This window comes from Larimichthys crocea, chromosome X (assembly GCF_000972845.2).
Source record: "Larimichthys crocea isolate SSNF chromosome X, L_crocea_2.0, whole genome shotgun sequence".
Lineage (NCBI taxonomy): Eukaryota > Metazoa > Chordata > Actinopteri > Sciaenidae > Larimichthys > Larimichthys crocea.
Window position 1 is genome coordinate 27826560 of NC_040020.1, and position 19722 is coordinate 27846281.

General features: G+C 40.5%; 1 protein-coding gene across 1 annotated transcript; it reads right to left on the minus strand.

Moving 5' to 3' along the window:
- Window positions 1-33: 33 nt before the first annotated feature.
- Window positions 34-15172, minus strand: evpla (envoplakin a). Its single transcript, XM_010748321.3, has 22 exons — window positions 14981-15172; window positions 10551-10650; window positions 10290-10444; window positions 9724-9847; window positions 9264-9395; window positions 9043-9084; window positions 8560-8721; window positions 8348-8455; window positions 8151-8246; window positions 7906-8016; window positions 7148-7294; window positions 6873-7027; window positions 6651-6745; window positions 6312-6484; window positions 6006-6172; window positions 5676-5814; window positions 5390-5583; window positions 4784-4934; window positions 4506-4589; window positions 4163-4270; window positions 3971-4063; window positions 34-3866 (listed from the first exon to the last, which is right to left on the minus strand). The coding sequence occupies exons 1-22, from the start codon at window positions 15037-15039 to the stop codon at window positions 474-476; spliced, it is 5988 nt and encodes a 1995-aa protein (XP_010746623.3). The 5' UTR covers window positions 15040-15172; the 3' UTR covers window positions 34-473.
- Window positions 15173-19722: the final 4550 nt, after the last annotated feature.

The window sequence follows — 19722 nt, forward strand, 5'->3', positions numbered from 1 at the left end:
TTGAATTTAAAAAAGACCACACAGCACTGAAAGTCCATGTTTTTATAATTTACATTTATTGATATATTTTTCTTCATAAGTATCAAACAAGATTGAGTTTAAAGTGAACAATGTCAAAGATAGCCCACGGGTAATACAGGATCAAATCAATCTTGGTAAATAGCATTGCACCATGTCCCAGTATCCCTAATAACACAATAATATCAAAGATAAACTGCATTTATATTGCATTTATATTCTCTGTTTTTAAATTAAATCAAAAAAACATCTGCCCACATCACACGCTTGGTAAACAAAGGCAACTCAGCAGCAATCATTTTGGCTAGACAAACTTTGCAGTAGAAGACTTTTCCTGAGTCAAAATTTACATTGCAATTAATGTATGGATTTTATATGGATTTCCCATAATCTAACAATATTTGAAACCACATAACTCCACAGACCACATATATCCAAGTATGTTGTAAACATATCTAGAATCTTGTATATTTTGATGTAGAATTGTAGGTGTAGCCAGAATCTTTAGAGGAAGCAGGCAGCATTGGTAAGCCTGACACTGGTTCTTTCTTACAGCGATCCAGAGCTTGCTTGTAGTTGATCCTCTCCTTTGTGATTGGGTCTACAATATCCTTAATGTAGCTTGACTCAGCCTGCAGCTCCCTCATCATTGTGCTGTCGATCATTTTGGTCCCAAGGGCATCAAAGATGCTCACTCTGCTTCCATTTTTGGGATTGACCAACCCTCCGGTCAGGTACTGTGCCTCCATGTAGCGAATGGCAGTGTCTTTTCGCATCCAGCCTTTCTGAATAGCTTCTCCTACAGACAAACACTCTCTGGTCATGGGTTCCTCAACCCCAGAGAAAGCCTTTTGGGCATTGAGTAGCCTCTGGAGTTGACTGTCCTCAATAAGGCCTCTGGTTGCTGCTTTGTGAACTGTGTATCTCTCTTTGTTGGTGATGTCAATGATGCCACCTGTTGCTGCCTGAGCCTCCAGAAGTTTTTGGGCGGTGGTGGGGTCAATCAGTTTACGTAGGGTGGCACTGCGTATTGTAAAGCAGGTATCAGTATTTGTATCTATTACTCCAGCAACTGGGAGGATTTCTTCCGTAGTGGAGGCTGAGGGGGCTGATTTCACTGGTGTGATGGTATTTTGGGTGACTGAGTTGTACTGGGGTTGCTTCCTATTGTCACCTGCAACCAGTAAAGCAAACTCCGAGATGGCCATCTTTCCTTGTTTATACTTTTGAAGATTATACTCTGTCAGTCTGCCTTCCTTCAGGGCATCTTTGATGGAGTACTGCTTTCCACTCTTGCGATCCTGCAGTACAGATGTCTCCCCATCAGGTCCCATAGAAGTAATCTCCTCCCAGTCACACTCAAGCTCCTGCAGATGAATGTACTGTTGACGATCAATTAGGCCCTGCAAGTAGGCATCATAGGGAGACATGTCTTTGCCTGTATCTGGATCCAGAATGGTGATTTTGGTGGAGACATTGGTCTCTTTGGTCCTTGTCTCATTTTGCTCCTCTTTCTGCACTTGCAGCAGAAGATCCCGGATGGTGCTGTCTCGCATATGGATCTTGTCTTTTTCATCCAGAATCTCCCTCTCCAGACGTTGGGTGTCAGACTCCATCTTAAGGCTCCTCTGCTTGCTCTTCTGTGTTCTCTCACTAATTAGCTTGCTCTGCTGCTGGAAAGACAGGCTGGTGTCGTGTTTCTTAGCTTCCAGAGTCCTGAGCTCCCGAGTGAGGTTGTCCTTCTCCCTCTGTAAGGCATCTCTGTTTATAATGAGGGTATTCTCCTCCCTTGAAGAACTGGACTTGCTGCTTATCATAAGGTTGATTTTATCATTAATACGTCTGATTTCATCTTCCAGGTCCTGTCTGGTAAATTTATGTTGAGACAACTGCTCCCTCAGGCGATCCCTCTCTGCTTCGACAGCCTGGTCTTTCTCAACACGGACAACCTCCTTGTATACTGTCTTCTCACTAGACTTCTCCTTCTGCAGGAACTCAAGTTTTAGAGTGATGCTACGGATCTCTCTCTGGAGACGCAGGATATCGCTAGTTTGCTGGTCCATGTCTGACCGAAGACCATTTGTCATCCTCTCCAGTTTCGGGTCCCTTTCAACCTTCAGTACCTCCTCGACAATAATACTTTCTTCAACAGGAGGTGGAGCATTCTCCAGCTGTGTGATGCGCAGTCGGATCTCTCTTACTTCAGACTCGGCTTGAATCCTCTTTTGGCGCTCAACACTTTCTCGTAGGATCCTCTCTTTATCTTCCACTGTTGTTCTGAGCTGCTGCAACTCCAGCTCTATTTGACGGCGGTTCATTAATTCTTCATCCAGGTTCCTGCTGAGCTTCTCATGCTCAACTAGCTGCCTTGGATCCTTCTGTAAACGTACAACCTCCTGCACAACCACTTTCTCCTCAGGCTTCTGCCTCTCCAACAGGATGTATTTGTTTTGCAGGTCAAACACCATCTCTTCAATGGAGCGCCGCAGCTGTGCCTCTCCCCGCACATCTCTTCTCAAGCGGTCAGCTTCTTTCTCCAACAGAGGATCAGGTTCATATTTGATGACTTCTCTGGTGACAAGTCTGGTCTCTATTTTGGACTTTTCAGCCTTCCATTCATCTCTCTCTTTCCTGAGTACTGAAACCTTGTCCAGGAGGGAGTTGTGAGTAGTGTGTAAATGATTCACCTGATCATTCAGCCGCTGAATCTCTCTCTCATTTTCAGGGCTTCTTTCCTCCTTAACAACCTCTTGAAGAACTTCCTTCAGCTCCACCTTGGGCTTCTCTGAACGAAGGATATTCAGCTCAGACGAGACCTGGGTGACATTCCTCTCCAGATCAGCGCGCTGCTTGCCCGAGTCTTGTATGTCTTTTCTAAGCCGCATTATCTCCACCTCTGTGTTTGGATCTATCCAGTAGATCTCATTAACGATTTCCTTAACCTCGACTTTTGGCTTCCAGTTTTGAACTTCTCTGTAGCGGCTGTGGAGCGCCATCAGCTCCTGGGACAAAGAGCTGTTTTCAATCCTCTCTTCCTCTGTATTTGTTTGAATCTTCTTAGATTCAGAGATGAGGTCAGGGTCTTGTTCGATCTTTTTCACCTCCTTAGTGATGATCTTAGGCTTGATGTTAGGAATCAGTCTCTCAAGTGCATTAATCTGGCTCCTTGTCTGGAAGATTTCATCATTGAGTAACTTGCTCTTGTTATTCTCACCAGAAATTTCCGTCTCAAATGTTCGAACTGCTCTCAACATTTCTGGGTCCTGTTCCACTTTCACCACCTCCTTCTTAACAACTCTCTCTTTGATCGGTGGTCTTTTCTGCTCGAGAATCGTAACTTCTGTCTTCATCTGAATGTGCTCCCCATCTCTCACTCTAATTTCATCTCTCATCCTTCCTATTTCATCCCTCAACTTAGCTGCATCTACGTCTAGCTGAGGATCTCTCTCAAACTCTGTCACCTCTCTTGTCACCAGTTTGGTGGGAGTGTTTTTGAGGGTGTCCTCCAGGATGGTGATTTTCTTGTTAAACACCTCAACCTCAGTCTGGGTAGTATTACGCCTCAGGGTCTCATCATGCAGACTTCTCTGCAGGTCAGCCAAATCTCTTTCCAGTTTTGGATCGCGATAGTACTGCAGTACTTCTTTCTCCTCAACACGCTCGACTCCTCTGCGACTCTTCAACGACAACATCCTGTCTTTAAATGTTCTCAATTCTGACTCAGTATAAACTGTTCTCTCCTTCTCTTCCTCTAGCTCTTTGAGCAGATTGTTAGACTCAAAAGCATCCCTTTGTTGGCTTTGAAGCTGCACTTGCTGTTGTGACACCATTTGGACTTTCTCTTCATTCTGCAGCAGGAAAAGCCAAATAATTAAATGGCAATAAGTGGCTGTCTGGAAGGTCATGTAAAGGATAGCAAACATTGCATTTTTATTATATCCTGCTTTCTTACTTGCAAAATGAGATTCTTAGCCAAGTCCATCTGTTTTTGGCGTTGGGTGTTTTCAGCTGTTGCTTCAGCGAAACGGTTGACCAGATCCTTTTCCTGTAATAAACAAAACACAGCAAAACATCATGCACCTTGATCTTTTAATAAATGTAACACATGTATATTATGTTAAAAACATATGAGCTTAAACATTACCTCTTTCTGAACAGCATCGGCTAGTGTGAGCATATGAGGTTTCTTTGCAACAGTGGCTCCAGCATCCTCAAGTGTACTGTTGTATTTGTCAACGTTGGTCTCGTATTCCTGCACAGATGTGGAGCATTAGGCTATGCTTGCTAGTCTGAGCACAAAATAATTTATTCAGTTAATCAAGTATGCTTTTGTTCCATCATTTGCAAAGAATGGTTTAAATTGAAAAACTCTAGGTAAGGTGATGATGATGGTAAAATTAGGGATTTGTTTCCTTTTTATACAATACCTTCAATCACAGATAGATTCTCTTGATAATATTTTAGATTATAATCCATTTGAGTCTTACATTGAGTAGATTCTGCAGATCTAGAGACACATCAGAAAATCTGTCCATGTCATCTCCCTTCCTCTTCAGGTCTTCCATCACCCTCTGTGATGAAAGGTTTGACAGATGTTAATCACTACAAGTCATTAATATCATCAATCATTAATAACAGCATTTTTTTTTTTTTTACAGCTTTACATAGATCAAAACAACGAGAGTTGTTGATCTGATTGTTCAGAGAAAAAAGATAAAGCCCCCTCAGCTATTCTTCACATGACATGGTCAGGTGACAGTCTCACCTCTTGGGAACTCTGCTTAGCAGAGACCTGAGACAGATCATCGTTGGAGTTGATCACATTTGTCGGCAGGTTGTCCAGGAAAGAGTTCAGGGATTTCTGTGTGCTCTGGAACTCCTGGTTCTTGGTTGCGGCTTCTTGTGAGATGTTTTCTCTGAGGGAATTTATCAATATGGCAGAAAATTAAACAACTGATAATTGTTAAAGCTCTGCATTAAGATACTTTAATATTCAAAGACTGGGTGATTAGCTCAAGTTTATTTTTGTTTCCCTAAAACATATTTATATCTGAGCTATAATTAGCTGAAACTTATACCTGACTGCATCATATCAGTATGTTTTTTTTTTTTATGTACTGTAATTTGAATGTACAACATCAGTTGATGATGTTGTACATTTAATGATTTGCTTGTTTGTCATCATTGTGACCCCTCAACATTATCTTGTGATTAAGACGGACCTGACCTCCAGGTTGGGAACTAGTCTTGGTGGATTAAATTACCCAAATTGAACTAACTAATTTAATTAACACATGTCTGTGTGACCTACTGACATTCTGACTTTCTAATGAACCTGACTGAATTTATTTGACTGCAGTGTGATTCTCACCTCTCCTTCAGCTGGTTGGCCACGTTTGCATAGCGGGTCTGCAGCTGCTTGACCTCTGTCCTCTGGCGCTGGATGTCAGGGCAGTACTCCTGGTAGCCCTGCTGCAGAGAGCTGCACAGCTGCTCTGTGGTCTCCAGATCCTGACTCATCTTCTTCATGTCATCCTGAGCTGCTGCCACAGACCTTTGCTGGCACTGAATACAGCAAAGATGTGCAATTTAAAATCTAATCACCTATGAGGTAGGAGAAAGATTTTAAAGGAATGCAGAAATGTGGATATCCTCACCTGAATGTCCTCAGTACGAGCTTGGATAGCATGGGGTTCATCAGGAATTGGGCCGTCTTCACTCAGCTTTTTCTCAAAACCAGAGACAAGGCCATCCACCTTGTTAATCTGCCTCTCCAGGTTAAGTGATGCATTTGCTCTAAAAAACAAACAAACAAAAGATCATTAAATGTAGCAAAGCTCGACAGACAGACAGGTATACTGTATGCTTACAAAAATATGTGTTTTTTCTTCTTTGTGGGAAAGAAAAGTTTTAACACACAGTTTTAAAGCTTTGTTTTGGAGACAGAATTCCCCCTGCATGAATGTAACTTTCAAAGCAAAACATACTTCTTGTTGTAGAGGTCAGCAAGTGCTGCAATGCTGTCATGCTTGTTGTTGGCGTCACTCAGTTTGAGTGGCAGTGCAGAAGAAGTATTGCTGGCCAGCAGAGGCTGCAGGTCAGCCTGAGCTGCCAGCTTCTGCTGCTCCAGAGCCTTGAGAGCTTCGGCAGCTTTCTGTAAGGGACAAGTGTAGGTACTTTAGATACTTGCACCAATTTACTTATGTTTCAAATGTCACAACACACTGTAGGTGAATCACTTGTAGCAACAAGCAGAAATTAAGCAACATAGTTTGTAACTTCATTCCTCTCACCTCTTGTTCCCTCAGCCTGTTCACCAGATCTGCAGCTGGGTCGGTGCGGCTCAATGGGGCCCGCAGGCGGCTCAGCATGCTCTCCTCGGCGCTGGCCAGGTCATTGTCCAGCTTGTCCAGCTGCTGAGCCAGGGCTGTCACTTTAGGATCCAGTGAAGGAGAAGACACTGGGGCTGAATGACGACACAGGAAATGTTATTGATTTCTTGATCTGATTGTAGCCCGAAGATAAAAGTGAAAAACTATTCGTGCAACTGGCTGTAAATAATTATCATGGTTTATAGGACTAATTATACCATATAATTAGGATATTTAAAGATTTAATTTATAGATAATAACCTGATTGTTGGGGCCTGGAGATCGATTTGTGATTCTTCAGGGATGCCACCAGAGCAGCTCTTCTCTTCTTGATGTCGGCCAGTTCACCACCCAACCTAATGAATTAAGAACATGAACAGAGAGAGAGAGGCAGAAAGGAAGGTAGAAATAAGAACAGTATTACTGGCATATTCTTGCATGGTTTGTTATAGCTATATAATAATACAGTCTTGCATTACTTACAGGTCCACTTTGTCAATGGCCTCTGGATCGGGTGGAGGAATCTGGAAACAAACTCCTGGGAAGGTTTTTGTTTTCCCATCAGCGGAGATGACATCCCAGTTCTCGATGTCAGAGTTAGATTTCAGGGTTAACTTCTCCCCCCTCACCAGAGTAGCCTACATGATAACAACAAAGACAACACATGCCCAAAGGTTTAGACAAGAAACGTCAGGGTGTATGAATTACATTTTAGCTGCATCTCTGCCTTACAACAATTTAAAGTTAAGACGCTCCACCTTATCTGTCTCCCAGTCGCACAGGGACTCCACTGTGATGGGTCTGTTGGGGTTGTTGCGCCGTAGCTTCAGAGGAGCGATGGTGGTGCTGCGTCTCCTCAGGTCAGCCAGCAGCTGTTCACTGTTCTGTACAGCCTTCTCCTCCGCCTGGTGGGAAACAGACCCAGAGGAAAAGACATTTTAGAAAATACACATCTCATGGTGGATAGCAACAAATCTTTGCCTTATACATCATCCTAGAATTAGGATTCAATTAATGCCAATAACATCCTACATAATATGCCAATTTCTGTTCTCCCATATTTTATTAGTCTGAACTTTGGCAGTAAACCAATGAGCTGGATTTGTTTTAAAAGATTGACCTCTTTTAACTCGGACATGTAGTATGATTCACAGCAAACAATACAGAAACCTTAACAAAGAAGAAAATAAATAAGAATTTGACAACATTGGTGCATATGAGAAATGTTGATTGAGATATCTGTGTCTTTTTAACACATAGCATTTATAAGAGAAGTGGGTGCTAGTGACACATTTTTCAATATTTGACATTTCTTTCTTCTTGTCACCTCCCTTCCACCTCTCTGCTCCCTCTTTCTCCTATTCTCCTCTTCTTATATCTGATTATTCCTTTTTGTCCTTGTACGACCCTCTCCCACCCCTCCTATAGAGAAGTGCAAGTTGAATTTCTTGTGTGCATCAACTTGCAGTGTTTAATTGTTTGGCTGTAATGACGACTATAAAAAGTTGCCGTGTACCTCGAGCTGCAGCAGTGTCTCTGAGTTGCTCTTCTTGCTGATGGACTTGGGGTCCAGGCTGTTGTTGAGTTTGGTCAGTGTGTCTGACAGCTGGTCAGTCTCCATTTGGTACTGGAAAATGGCACAAAAACACATTGTTTAAACTTTTTGTAAATAACCTCTATGTGTTAAGAGACAAAATGCATAATGTACTTAATGTACTTGATTGTGATAATGACACATTGTGAATGGTGTTCCATATTTACCCTTTTGAACTCCTCCACATTGTCCAGGTGTGTCTCTTGACAGATGCAGAGATTGAGGAATTTCTGCCACTCGTTTCGTACAACGTCTCTCTGAGCCTGGAAATATGTAATGTTATGAGTTAAATAACATTTAAATGACATTCAGATGAGTTTGAGGTTGCGGTTGAAAGCAGTGTCCAACAGGTAACAACAGGTACCTGTATTGTGGCACTGGCAGGGTGTTTCATTTCAGTAAGTCTGTCTCCTTCCTCCTGGAGTTTGTTCACCTCGCTTTCATGGGACAGCAGGCTGTTGTTCTTGAAGTTCTGTGTGAGGTCAAAGTAGGGTTATTTACATGTTTGGTAATCCTATCCCATTTTTTATGACTTAATCTTTCACTTTTTTGGCTTAACAACACATAAGTCCTGACCTCGTACTGCCTGCGGACATCAGGTGGATCCACCATGCGGTCACTCCAGTCCTGCCTTTTAATCTTCTCTTGTTCTTCTCCAAGGAAGGCCATCTCCTTGTTATTGCCCTGCATGTATTCGTACAGGCTGTTCAGGTAGTGGCGACGCCACTTGGAGTTGTCCTGAGGAGAAAGTAAATAAAAATGATAAAAACCTGAGGAGCTCTGAAAGTATAAACATGTTATGTTAACATGTCATGTTATATTAGGTAGTTGTTGTTGTTGTTTTTTATTGTATGTTGCTGAAAAAAGACTAAATGACATTAGTTAAAACTCAAAATTATTATTGTGTGATAATTAACTAATATATTGGTATTGGTAGAATATAAATTTTTATGTTTGTCTTTATAGTCAAAACTTTTCATCATAAAACGCAAAAACAAATGATGTGTAATAATTACACATCATTTGTTTCATATGTAATTACATATGAACTCAACTCACCAGTAGATTGTTGTACTGTTTCTTCAGGACTGTATATTGCTCCTGAAAGACAAGATAGCAACATAAACTGCTAGAAATGATTTTCATTAAAATGAAAGAAAACATTCACAGTTTTGATCAGCTGCTGGGTTGAAAAAGTGCTCAAAATGTTTTTTGCTTCAGTAAAGACACTAGTATGAGTATGACTGTGAATGTGTTTTCATGTAAACACAGCTGTTCACCTTGCTGCCTGCAGAGCTGACGCAGAGCTGTGAGTTGTAGGCCTCGATCTCTTTGTGCGTGAGGTTGTGGGCAGCAATCTGCTTCTCCAGGTCCGCCATGGAGGGGCCATAGTCCTCTACATTCACCTCTTTCTAAGAGCACACACAACAAAAGAATACAGTTAAAGGTATGTATAGACAGAATAACCACCAGAGGGCAAATCTAACAGGTTGAGGCACTAACTAGTCATTACTGACTAACTGCTAATGTGTTTATTACAGGGTTGTGAGAGTATGTAAAGCATGGTTTACATGACTGAAAACATGCACGGCATGTTTGTAAAATGCAGCAGGCATGTACTGATGTTAATGTGTTACATGTTTAACATGTTGCATTATTTTCTAGAAGAGGTGGCCACTATAGTTCTTAGCATTTGTTGAGGACTATTTTTTACTTCTCAGACAGTGTCATTAAACTTACTTGCTTCTGGTTGAAAACAGGCCCCCAGTCAATTCTGGGCATCAGCGACACATCATCAATCTGCTCGTAGATGTCTCGGTAGAAGACGCAGTCCTTCAACCAGCGGTCATGGAGGTGTATGACACTGGAGTTACCAGAGGACAGAGGAAATGCAAAAAAACAAACAACTTAGTATTTACGAGGATCCAAAGTGTGCAATATGATCTGGATCAGAATCATCATCTTTTATTGGCCGATTATAATATAGTTTTTACTTAAAATAAAGTTAGTTTATTCTGTGTCTTGATTATCTCCATTGAAAGACAAAGACTTTGTGAAAAGCAGCATTTTGCAATGGGGAAAACGGAATTGTGAACTGAAAGAAATTATTTATTTGTTGATTCTATATAACACTATTGGCCTCTATAAATATTAGCATTAGCTTTAGGGTGGGGACACGATGATGTATTGAAAGTCACTGGAAAATCACTGGAGTGGTTGTGGAGACACTTCACTCTCCGGTGAGCAGCTATTTCTTGTATATTATATTTCCTACTTGTCGTATTTATTCTGTAAAAAAAACCCACTCGCTCTCGATCTCTCTGGCCTGTGGATGTTTGAGCTTCTTGGCTTTGTCGACGTCCAGGAAAAGGTCCTTCAACAGGCCCTCAGCATTGCCAAGCTTGTCTGAAATCTCTTTCTCATGAAGGAGGGGCTGATCTTTCTTTTCATTTTCAGCATCCTAGTAAAAACATACAACCGTTAGGGTGATTTCTTTAAGAAAAAGTTTGCCACTAATAGTGGTGCATCAATAGTGCATTGGTTTGTCCTTGTTTGAGTGTTCTCACCACAGCCAGCAGTTCCTCAGAGTGGAGGATGTCTTTCTCCACCTGGTCAGCATTCTTTTGCATCTGGGCGATCAGCAAGGCCAAGTTGCCAGCTTGGTTCCTGCAGGGTGATGAGAAAGGTCACAGATTATTAGGTTGTATACTTTTCAGACTTCCTCTTTTGTGCTCCACAGTCCCTCTCACAGTCCTGTATATGAGGGCCCACGCTCACTGTTAGAGGTTTTACATATTGTTAGACTGCTTCCTAAACTCAAAAGACACAGAGTGACTGGGATGAAACCGAACAAGAAAACACATTTGACAACTTTTAAAAGTGTAAACTCAAAAACACACACAATAAAACAACTTTTCAGAATATCTGTATTCCTTGCATTCCTCATATTGTCAAATAGTCTCCACCATTAAACATGTGCAGGGACAGTTTATCTTTAATCTTACTCATTATCTGACTGGTGCCTGTTTATCAAGATCAAACACAACCTGATAAATCATGCACTATCTCACAGGCGACTGAGATGATTTAGGTGTCAGCATTATCTAAATGCTAACCATTCCACAATGGCTGTGACTGTCAATTCCTCTACCTTCCTCTCTGTTGATGCCACTCAGTGATTGGAGGAGAAAAAGTAAAACAATGTCTCAGAAAGACAAAAGGAGGAGGAGGGGGCTCGACTTGCTGGCAACTGGAAATGAACTACACCCATGAAAAAAGGAGTTTGGAGTTACAAATCAAAAGATCTTGAAGCTAAGGTTTTGCATAAAGATAACACAGGATGATGTTACACTAACAAGAACTGTTTTTTGTTTGAGAGGCTTTGGGGTAACTAAATCTGCTGAGTTTGAACACATAGTTAATGATCAATTACAGTAGCCCTAAATCAAATAATTTACAAACATATGAGAAGGTGTGTGTTCAGACAAGGGAGAACAATGAGGAGACTTGCAGACTTTTGATTGTGGTGATCTTGGTGTCACCTGAGGTGTTTACACAGCCCTCTCAGTCACAGATAATTAACCTTTCTCACAGCCACAGAACAGCATCCAGGTTAAAGAGAAATTATCCAACATCTCCATTGAGTGTTTATGTAAAAATGCTGACAAATTTCCCGAGACTTTAATTCACCTGCTCTTTAACCCTGGTGTGACATAAATATATATCCTTTTGTAATACTTGCACTTTAACGCTGAGAAACATCCCCATAATGTTTAGCAAACTAAAATCAGTTACACATCAGTTGGGTAAGTAAAGTCAGTAAAGGCATTCATGCAATTAAATCTCTAGAACGATGCTGATGTGTAACTCTGAACCAAAGAATGCTGGCAAACCATTGAGGAGTTCGCTGCTAATTGACAAACATACCAAAGCTAGCACAGAGCACAAAGTCAGGCCTCTCTGTAAAGAAAAACGACAACCTAAATGCAGTTTCATGCAGCATTTTAATGACAGGGGTGACAGAGGAATGCAGGTTGTCTTCCTGCATTGACTCAGTGAGTGGCGAACTGATCTGGTTCTGCAGCCGCTCTGACAACAATGGCCTCCTTATTCCTGCTCACTTAGCAGGAGAGACAGGTATGTGCTGTACACACACAATATACACAACAAGATTATTTCGTAACTTTTCAAAGAAATGTTTGTGCTCCAATCACTGGAAATGACAAGCACCAAAGGTGGATGCAGATACATTGTGTCCACACACCCACACAGTCACAGTGTTCAGAAATGTGTGGGCGTGACCATTCTGTGTTAATAATGAGGAACTTTCATCATTCATGTCCTCAGCGAACCTCTGTTCCCAGAGTTCTGCTGACTGCTTGTCATTTCCGGCAGATCATGGATTAATGAAGTAGCATGATAATTTGATCTACAGGGGCTTGTTCTAATGTTAATACATCCGTCTTTCATCTACTGGGTCTAAGGGATTGGGAACAGAGGTTCGTTGAGGGCATGAATGGTGAAAGTTCCTCATTATTAACACAGCATTGTCACACCCACACATTTTTGAACACTGTGACTCTGTGGGTGTGTGGACACAATGTATCTGCGTCCACCTTTGGTATGTGCATGTTTCCTTTGATCCAGGGACTACAAGCGGTATGTGAGGAAATCAAAGATGTTGCACTTGTAATTTGAGCTCCTTATAAACAGCATAGCTGTCAACAGCTGCAGAGAAAGTGATCTGCTTTCCATGAGTAGAAATGTGTTTAATTAACATCTTCACCCTCCTTTAGAAGCCAAAAAAAGTTTACGCCTCCACCCTACATACATAGCTGCTTCCATCCGATAGGGGAAGCGACTAATAAAAAACGATTCAAACTGTATTTTTGTGAAATAAAAGTCAGAAAGAAGCACTGTTTATTCTCCATAGATTATATTCATGTAATATTTAACTAAACATTTAACTCCAAACCTCTTTTGCAGCGGCTCTATGGAGTTTAGTCTTTTAGGCTTTGTGTCAGTTTTTTTGTTGAGTGAGCTACATGACGGCTTCCAATGGCAAAGAATACACTATTTCAAATATAAGTATTAGAACGAGTTGAAAAGGACAAAACAATGAATATTTTGTGTCAGTCGTGGCTGAAAAGGACACAATGAGCAGCTATGGCTGATTTGACTTGAAAGTAGGATAACTGGATAACCCGCGTAATTTCAAAGGGCTTGTCTGCATTTTTTAGTTAGTTGTAAGACCACAAACACTCCCTGAGTTTATTATAGCTGTCAAATGTCCTCCCATCTCACAGTTTGGAGTGTGTATTCAGTTGTGGGGAATGTTGGGGGCTAATGGAGGTTTACAGCAGCTTAAAGTTCAGTGAAGTGCAGATGTTTGGTGTCTGATCATCTCATGTAAATATGCAAGTTTAAGTTCAATGTTTAAGAACAAAGAAATTGACCTTGAATTCTGTTTTGTGACATGAGATAGATCTTTAAAGTTTGAAGATGCAACAGTTTTGATTCATGGATCTGTTTAACTTATTGCTGAAACAATAAGTTGATTAATGTTTATTGATAAAAAAAAATAATCAACAGCAATTTTGATAAGTGATTAATTAAGTCATTTATAAAGTAAAAATGTGAAAGAGTTAGGATTTCATGTGAAACCTTTGCTGCTTTTCTCTTATTTCTATCACTTTTGACAAGAATTTTATCTTGGGCTCTGAGAAAATGTGATGGTGATTTTCTGATATAATAAAAACAAATGATTATTTGAAAAAAACAAGGGAAATCATAATGAGTTGCAGCTTTACTTCACAATGTTCTGATTGATTTAATGGGTAATGGAAACATCTTAACAGAGTAAAGCATCCTGTGTCACACCATAAAATACAGTTGGGGACCAACGCCCATAAAGGAAAGAAACCAGCTGAGCAGTACAGGCTGCCCAACCCTTATCACACGTTTGGCAGTGACACAACAGGTCCAGGCCAGGGGCAAGGTGAAACCTCAGGGTGGTCACCACCTGCCTCTGAAACCGCGTTTTTGTGATGCCAGGCAGGAAAAAAAGGGTTAGCTACTCATCGGTTCTGCAGCTGAATGTATCTCTAGATTCTCTCTGAGTATTGTATGTCCAAAGGGTGAAATCATCTATTAACTCTTTAAGTTTGTCAGTAACAGAGAGTTTTTTATTTTATTTGGAGATTTAATTTGGAGATTGTTATAGATCCTGTATCTTAAGTGTAATGCATGAAAAGGACAGGAACATTTCACATATTACAGATCAAATGAAGCTTTTTTGTTTGTTTTACTTTAGCCCTCCGCTCATCTTAAATAAAGTCACAAGCAACTTTGTACCGCCACCTGCCAAATTAAAGAACTATTTTGCAGCCTGTATTATAATAGTGACTTACATTTCTACATTTGAAACAGTAGCCATGGCAGATTGAACAGCCTGGATAAATGACAGCTGTCATTGAAATTATCACTCAGTTCTTGGAGAGTTTTTTCTCATTGAAATATGCTTATCAGCAGTAATGTTTTGCTAAAGGATTTGGGTAAAAGTGGCACATGAAGTCACGATTTTTATGGTTTGGTCACCTGTGAAACAGACTGTAACTTTCACTTCTAGTTACAAACACATTTTCACCAGTTTCACCTGTTTTGTTAAACAACACTGATGTTTACAAAGTAAACCTGACCTCAGGGCCCTCAGAACAAGCAGACATCTCACTAAGCTTTCAACATCCCAGAGGATTAACTTGACATAACTCCACGCTTGAAATCAGTGAGGAAATTCCCTAAGCAAACTTGCATCAAAGCTTTCTTTCAGCCCAGCTGTAATGTAACAGGAGTTGAACCACAACACTCAGAGAGAAAGAGGACAACGGCACATACAGGAAACATGACACAGGCTTGGGAAGAACAGGAGGAGGGGGAACATGACCGAGATACATTCAAACATGCATTACATTCATAAAATCCACAGGGAAAAACTCACTTGGTGACCTTGCCCGAGAGCTTGAGCGTACTGTCCTTAGTTTCCTTTTTCTTAAACATCTTGGAGGTTGTGGTGGGTCAAGCAGAGATCCCACGAAAATCTCTCACTCGCTCTCTCTTTTACTCCTTCTTCGTCTCTGTCTTCCTCACCCTGTGGCTCCCACTCTGTCTCTCCTCTCCCTTTGGTTTCTCTCAAGCACACTCGCACACACATTCACGTCAGCACAGTAGCAGCCCCTCCCAGACAAGTTAACAGGTGTGTCACCGCCCAGACATCCATCTAGTAGAGAAGGACCGGACCGACCTGTTCCCCACACTCTCCTTTCCTGCCCTTCCTTTTCATCTGGGGCCCTGACACGCTCTTAATGCTGCAGAGGGAGCAGGGGCCCTTTGATTACCATAGATGCATAATTCATTGGGCTGGACGAACAATGAATTCCTGAAGGGAGTTGAGAACAAAACATGTTTTATTCATACAAATGGCATTTACAGCACAACAATGATTTCAAATCTGGCCAATAGATGGTCTATTGGTTGCATGTCTCCATCTCTTTCTCTCTGTTATCTCTCCAATGTCATATTATATTATGATGTTTTAACTTCCTACAAGCAGGTCAGCAGTATACTGTCTCTGAAATGAAGGTTTATATAATATTTCAAATTATACACAGCTGATTTTAAAAAGTTTTTTTTTAATATACTGTATATAACCAATGCATGCCTTGTTTCATAAAAGCAAACCCTCTTCATTTACTTCTCTTCTTCCCCCCCCACACACTTTTATCTCATCTACATGAGCACACCATAACATCATCACCTCTCCTTTCATCTGGGTATCTTCTCCAGTGTGTGCCAGATTTTTGAATCGCTCACTAATGTTAGTGTTGTCAGTTTCCTTTTTTGTGCCAAACTTCATGTTTTCTTATATTCTTGATGATTTTTATCCACAACAATGAACCAATGAACCTGTGACTGCATTAAAAACCTTGTAAATGAGTGATAGTGATGGAAAAGGGAATAGAAATGATGGGACTGTAATGGCCTGTTGCAGGGTACCCTCCCTCTAGTTTAAATACTGTAAACATGTTTTCCGATTACTGTCTTTTTATTTTGTTGGTTCCTTCCCTCATATTTTCTCTTCTATTCAACATGTTTTAATATCTAATTGTTTTTTGTTTGCTTGTTTTTTACATTTTAAAAGAGCAAGACTTAACAAAAAAACAAGAATATATAAGTGTCTTTTATTTGAACCTGTCTTGCTCACACCCCTCTTCACCCGCACCCTACGCTGTGTTAACCTACTGTCAGGATTCAGATATACTTTATGTTACAAACACAGTCTATACAGTTAACACTTGAAGTGTCTCACAACCTGTGACTCAGAAAGGACGTTTATGACATAATACCTTCATATAAGAGGCACATTTTGTGCCATTAATGATTAAAGATGACCCCATGCATTACAAAGACACATGTGTAGCATCTACAGGCATGCAAGTCATTCAGGATCAGGGCGTCTCTCTGCAGTGTATCAACAATAGGAAATCATGGCAAGGAATGCAGCTGAGCAGCTTTCTCTGCAGCTGAGTGTGGAACGGCATAGAGAGCACACATTTTTGATCGGTCCAGTCATACAGTCTCCCTCGCTCTCTTTCTGGGTGCGTCCACCTGTCTGGAAAAACAGATACTCTTCCTGTTGTCAAGAGAAACACGCAGCTCCATCATCACTCTGTTTAACAATTCAGCCATATACTTGAACATGTATCAAACTTAGACACTGAATTTGAACATTTTGGCAAAGTAATGCTGTAATGACATGTGGAATAAAGACATTTTGACTTTTCATGATAAAATATTTTGGACAAGACCCTATTTTAATCGTGTCAAAAACAATGATAAAATGTTCGACTAAAACAATCTTTTTGAGCTTTTCTGGAGCTTTTGAGATGGTACGAGTAGCTAGTAGTTTGTTTTCTTGTTTTCCAAGGTCAAGAATGAACTTCAACATGAAAAAATAAATAGATGTTTTCTGAATCAGGGAGCATGGATTAAAAATAAACAAAACAGGAAGAATACATACAGCTGTATGTTCCCACAGATCTGACAACGCTACACAAAGTATAATTCAGGATGACATGACATGAACTTTGACTTGATGACAGTGCTAGAAGAAAAGCCAGCAGACTGAAGTTAACACTGTTCTTCCTGCAGGTGCAGTTTGTTGCTACATGTCAAGATATCTTAAAAAGAAAAGTCAGCAGGATTCAACCTCAAAAATTAGACTGGACGAGAGCCACATATCTAGTGTTGCTAAAGAGGAAACAATACACACATGAACATGTCAAGTACTGATTAAACAGCTGTAAAAGTAGTTGTTACGTAAGAAGTCTGGTCCTTTGGGGTGTTATAGGTCAGCAGTGTCACTGATGGTTAAACAACTGCGATTTCAAAGGGATCAGTAACATTTTGATAGTTTGCAGGGCAACATAAACATGGAAGAGAATTATCAGCATGCCACCTAATTCCAGGTGAACTGGGAAGAAACAACGAAAGTAGAAACACAGCGAGGGTGTGTCAGGTTCTTTCATGAAACTACACATGGCAGACAAAGCATAGTTGTCTGGTTTACAAAGTAAATCTCATGCCTTACAATGCTTGGATGCTTGTACTGTACCCTGGACTTTTCACCTTTCCCCTGTACTGTACAGTCAGTCTAACAAATAAATCTGCTTGTCGCTAAATAAATGTGCAGAAAATAAGGAAAACGGTGCAAATAAACGGATGTACAGTAATGTAAAAACACTCTGACTCTCAGTAATACTGTCTTGTTTCTTCCTGCAGATTAGCAGTTTATCTTCACCTCATCAAATAATATCTCAAGCCTGATGAGACAGAGCACACGTGTGTGTCTTTGCAGTGACAAAGGATTGTGTGTAGAGGATAATGATGATAGACAGCTGGTAAGACATCAGGAAGAGATGCCGTGCGTGTGTGTTTGAGTTACTTTGTTCAATTAAATGTACCTAGATGTTAAACTGTCAGTTGCATAGCCGGATGTGACTGATTAACAAGCACACCTATAGTATTATTCATACTTAAGAATACAAGTACACAGTAAACCTAAACACATTCACACCCTGCGAAGGCATCCTATGCACTCCTGCCAACACACCCACACCCAAGACAGAGGTGCAACACACCCCTTTATTTCCTTGTACATTTCACCATTATTTTTTTCATAGAAAAAGTGAATTAAGAAAATCAAGAAAACAGTGCTTGCTGCAAATATATTTTAATTATAGGCCTGGAAATTAAACCTAAACATACATTCTCGTCACTTAATTTCTCTTTCCAGCTATTATTAATCACATTTGTTTTCCAGGCTACTTGAGGTCAAGTGCTGGAACTATTTCAGCAAATCCATTCTTATTCTTTAACATTAAACAATGAGGGGAAAAACAATAAAAGAAAAGAAAAAAAAAAGGAAACATTAATAAAAATTAGTGAGCATGTGTGAGTGACACTTTAACAGTACTCTAGGTATCACAGGGAAACCAGGTCCCATCAGGATCAGAGGAAATTAACTGCTTTGGAGTGGACATAATGGCTAACAAACAAGATTTTTCTAGCATTACAGTATAACCATAGACACGTTGTTGGTGACGAAAACATTTTTGTCTTGCCTACTCTTCGGATGCACAGGCATGGTGGTGTGACGAGTGAAAGGCTGCTAAAAACGTCCTCAAGTCCTTAACGGCTACTGCTGTCCAACAGTAGTGATACTGCTGAAAGGTAAGTTAAAAATGTCAAAATTACAACAGCACAGGAATTAATTACAGTCTGAAGAGCTGCACTTGCAATTATTTCCCACCTCAGCACTGGTGCAACAAGCAGCCAGCAGGCCCTTTTGTAGAAAACGTGCCTCGATCATGTCAGATGCTGAGGGGTGTTAAAAACAAGGCTTGTACATGCTCTAAAGCAGTTGGACCCTTCTCTACCATGAGGAGTTAGTGTCACATCTCATACAACCCATACAGTGACAAATTAAAACAATGAACCAGCATGTTCCTTTTTTTTCTGAGTAATGGCTTTGTAGTTCACCATCCTTTTGATGCACCTAAAGGTTTCAAGCTTTATCCCAGTTCATCCCGACTATTTTCTGAACTTATCAACAGTCCTCCGTTTGAAGACGCCTGGTCAGATAATTTGTCACACACCAATTACAAAAGACGGACAACAGAAGCTGCCGAGATATCTCTTTCTTCTTGTGCTTTTTAACAGTAAATCATGTCCAGTTTAATGCTGCATTGCCACCTTGTAGTGTTCACCTTTTTTTCTCCTTTATTTCTTGGTGAAAATCATCTGTGTGGATAAAGATGTGGTGGGTGGCAGATTTATCAGCATATAAATCAAAGGTCTGAATCACAAATTGGTGTCTTAACGCACAGTCAAAAGGAGGAGAGCGCAGAGACAAGGGTGAAGGGGAAAAAAAAAATAGATGCAGCTGAAGTCTTGTGACACTGCAGTGTTTGATAAAACAGCTTCAGTCTGTGTCACAACAAGTTACAGGATATTTCTGGTATTTGTTTAGCACCTACTTTGTTTTAAGTCAAAGTAGGTGCCAAAGCAAAACTGCACGTTGTAAATGTTATGTTTAAGAAACAATGCAGAAAACATCTCTCACACAAAATAAAAAATGAAATACAATGATCAATAATTACATGAAGGCTCTTGCGTAACACT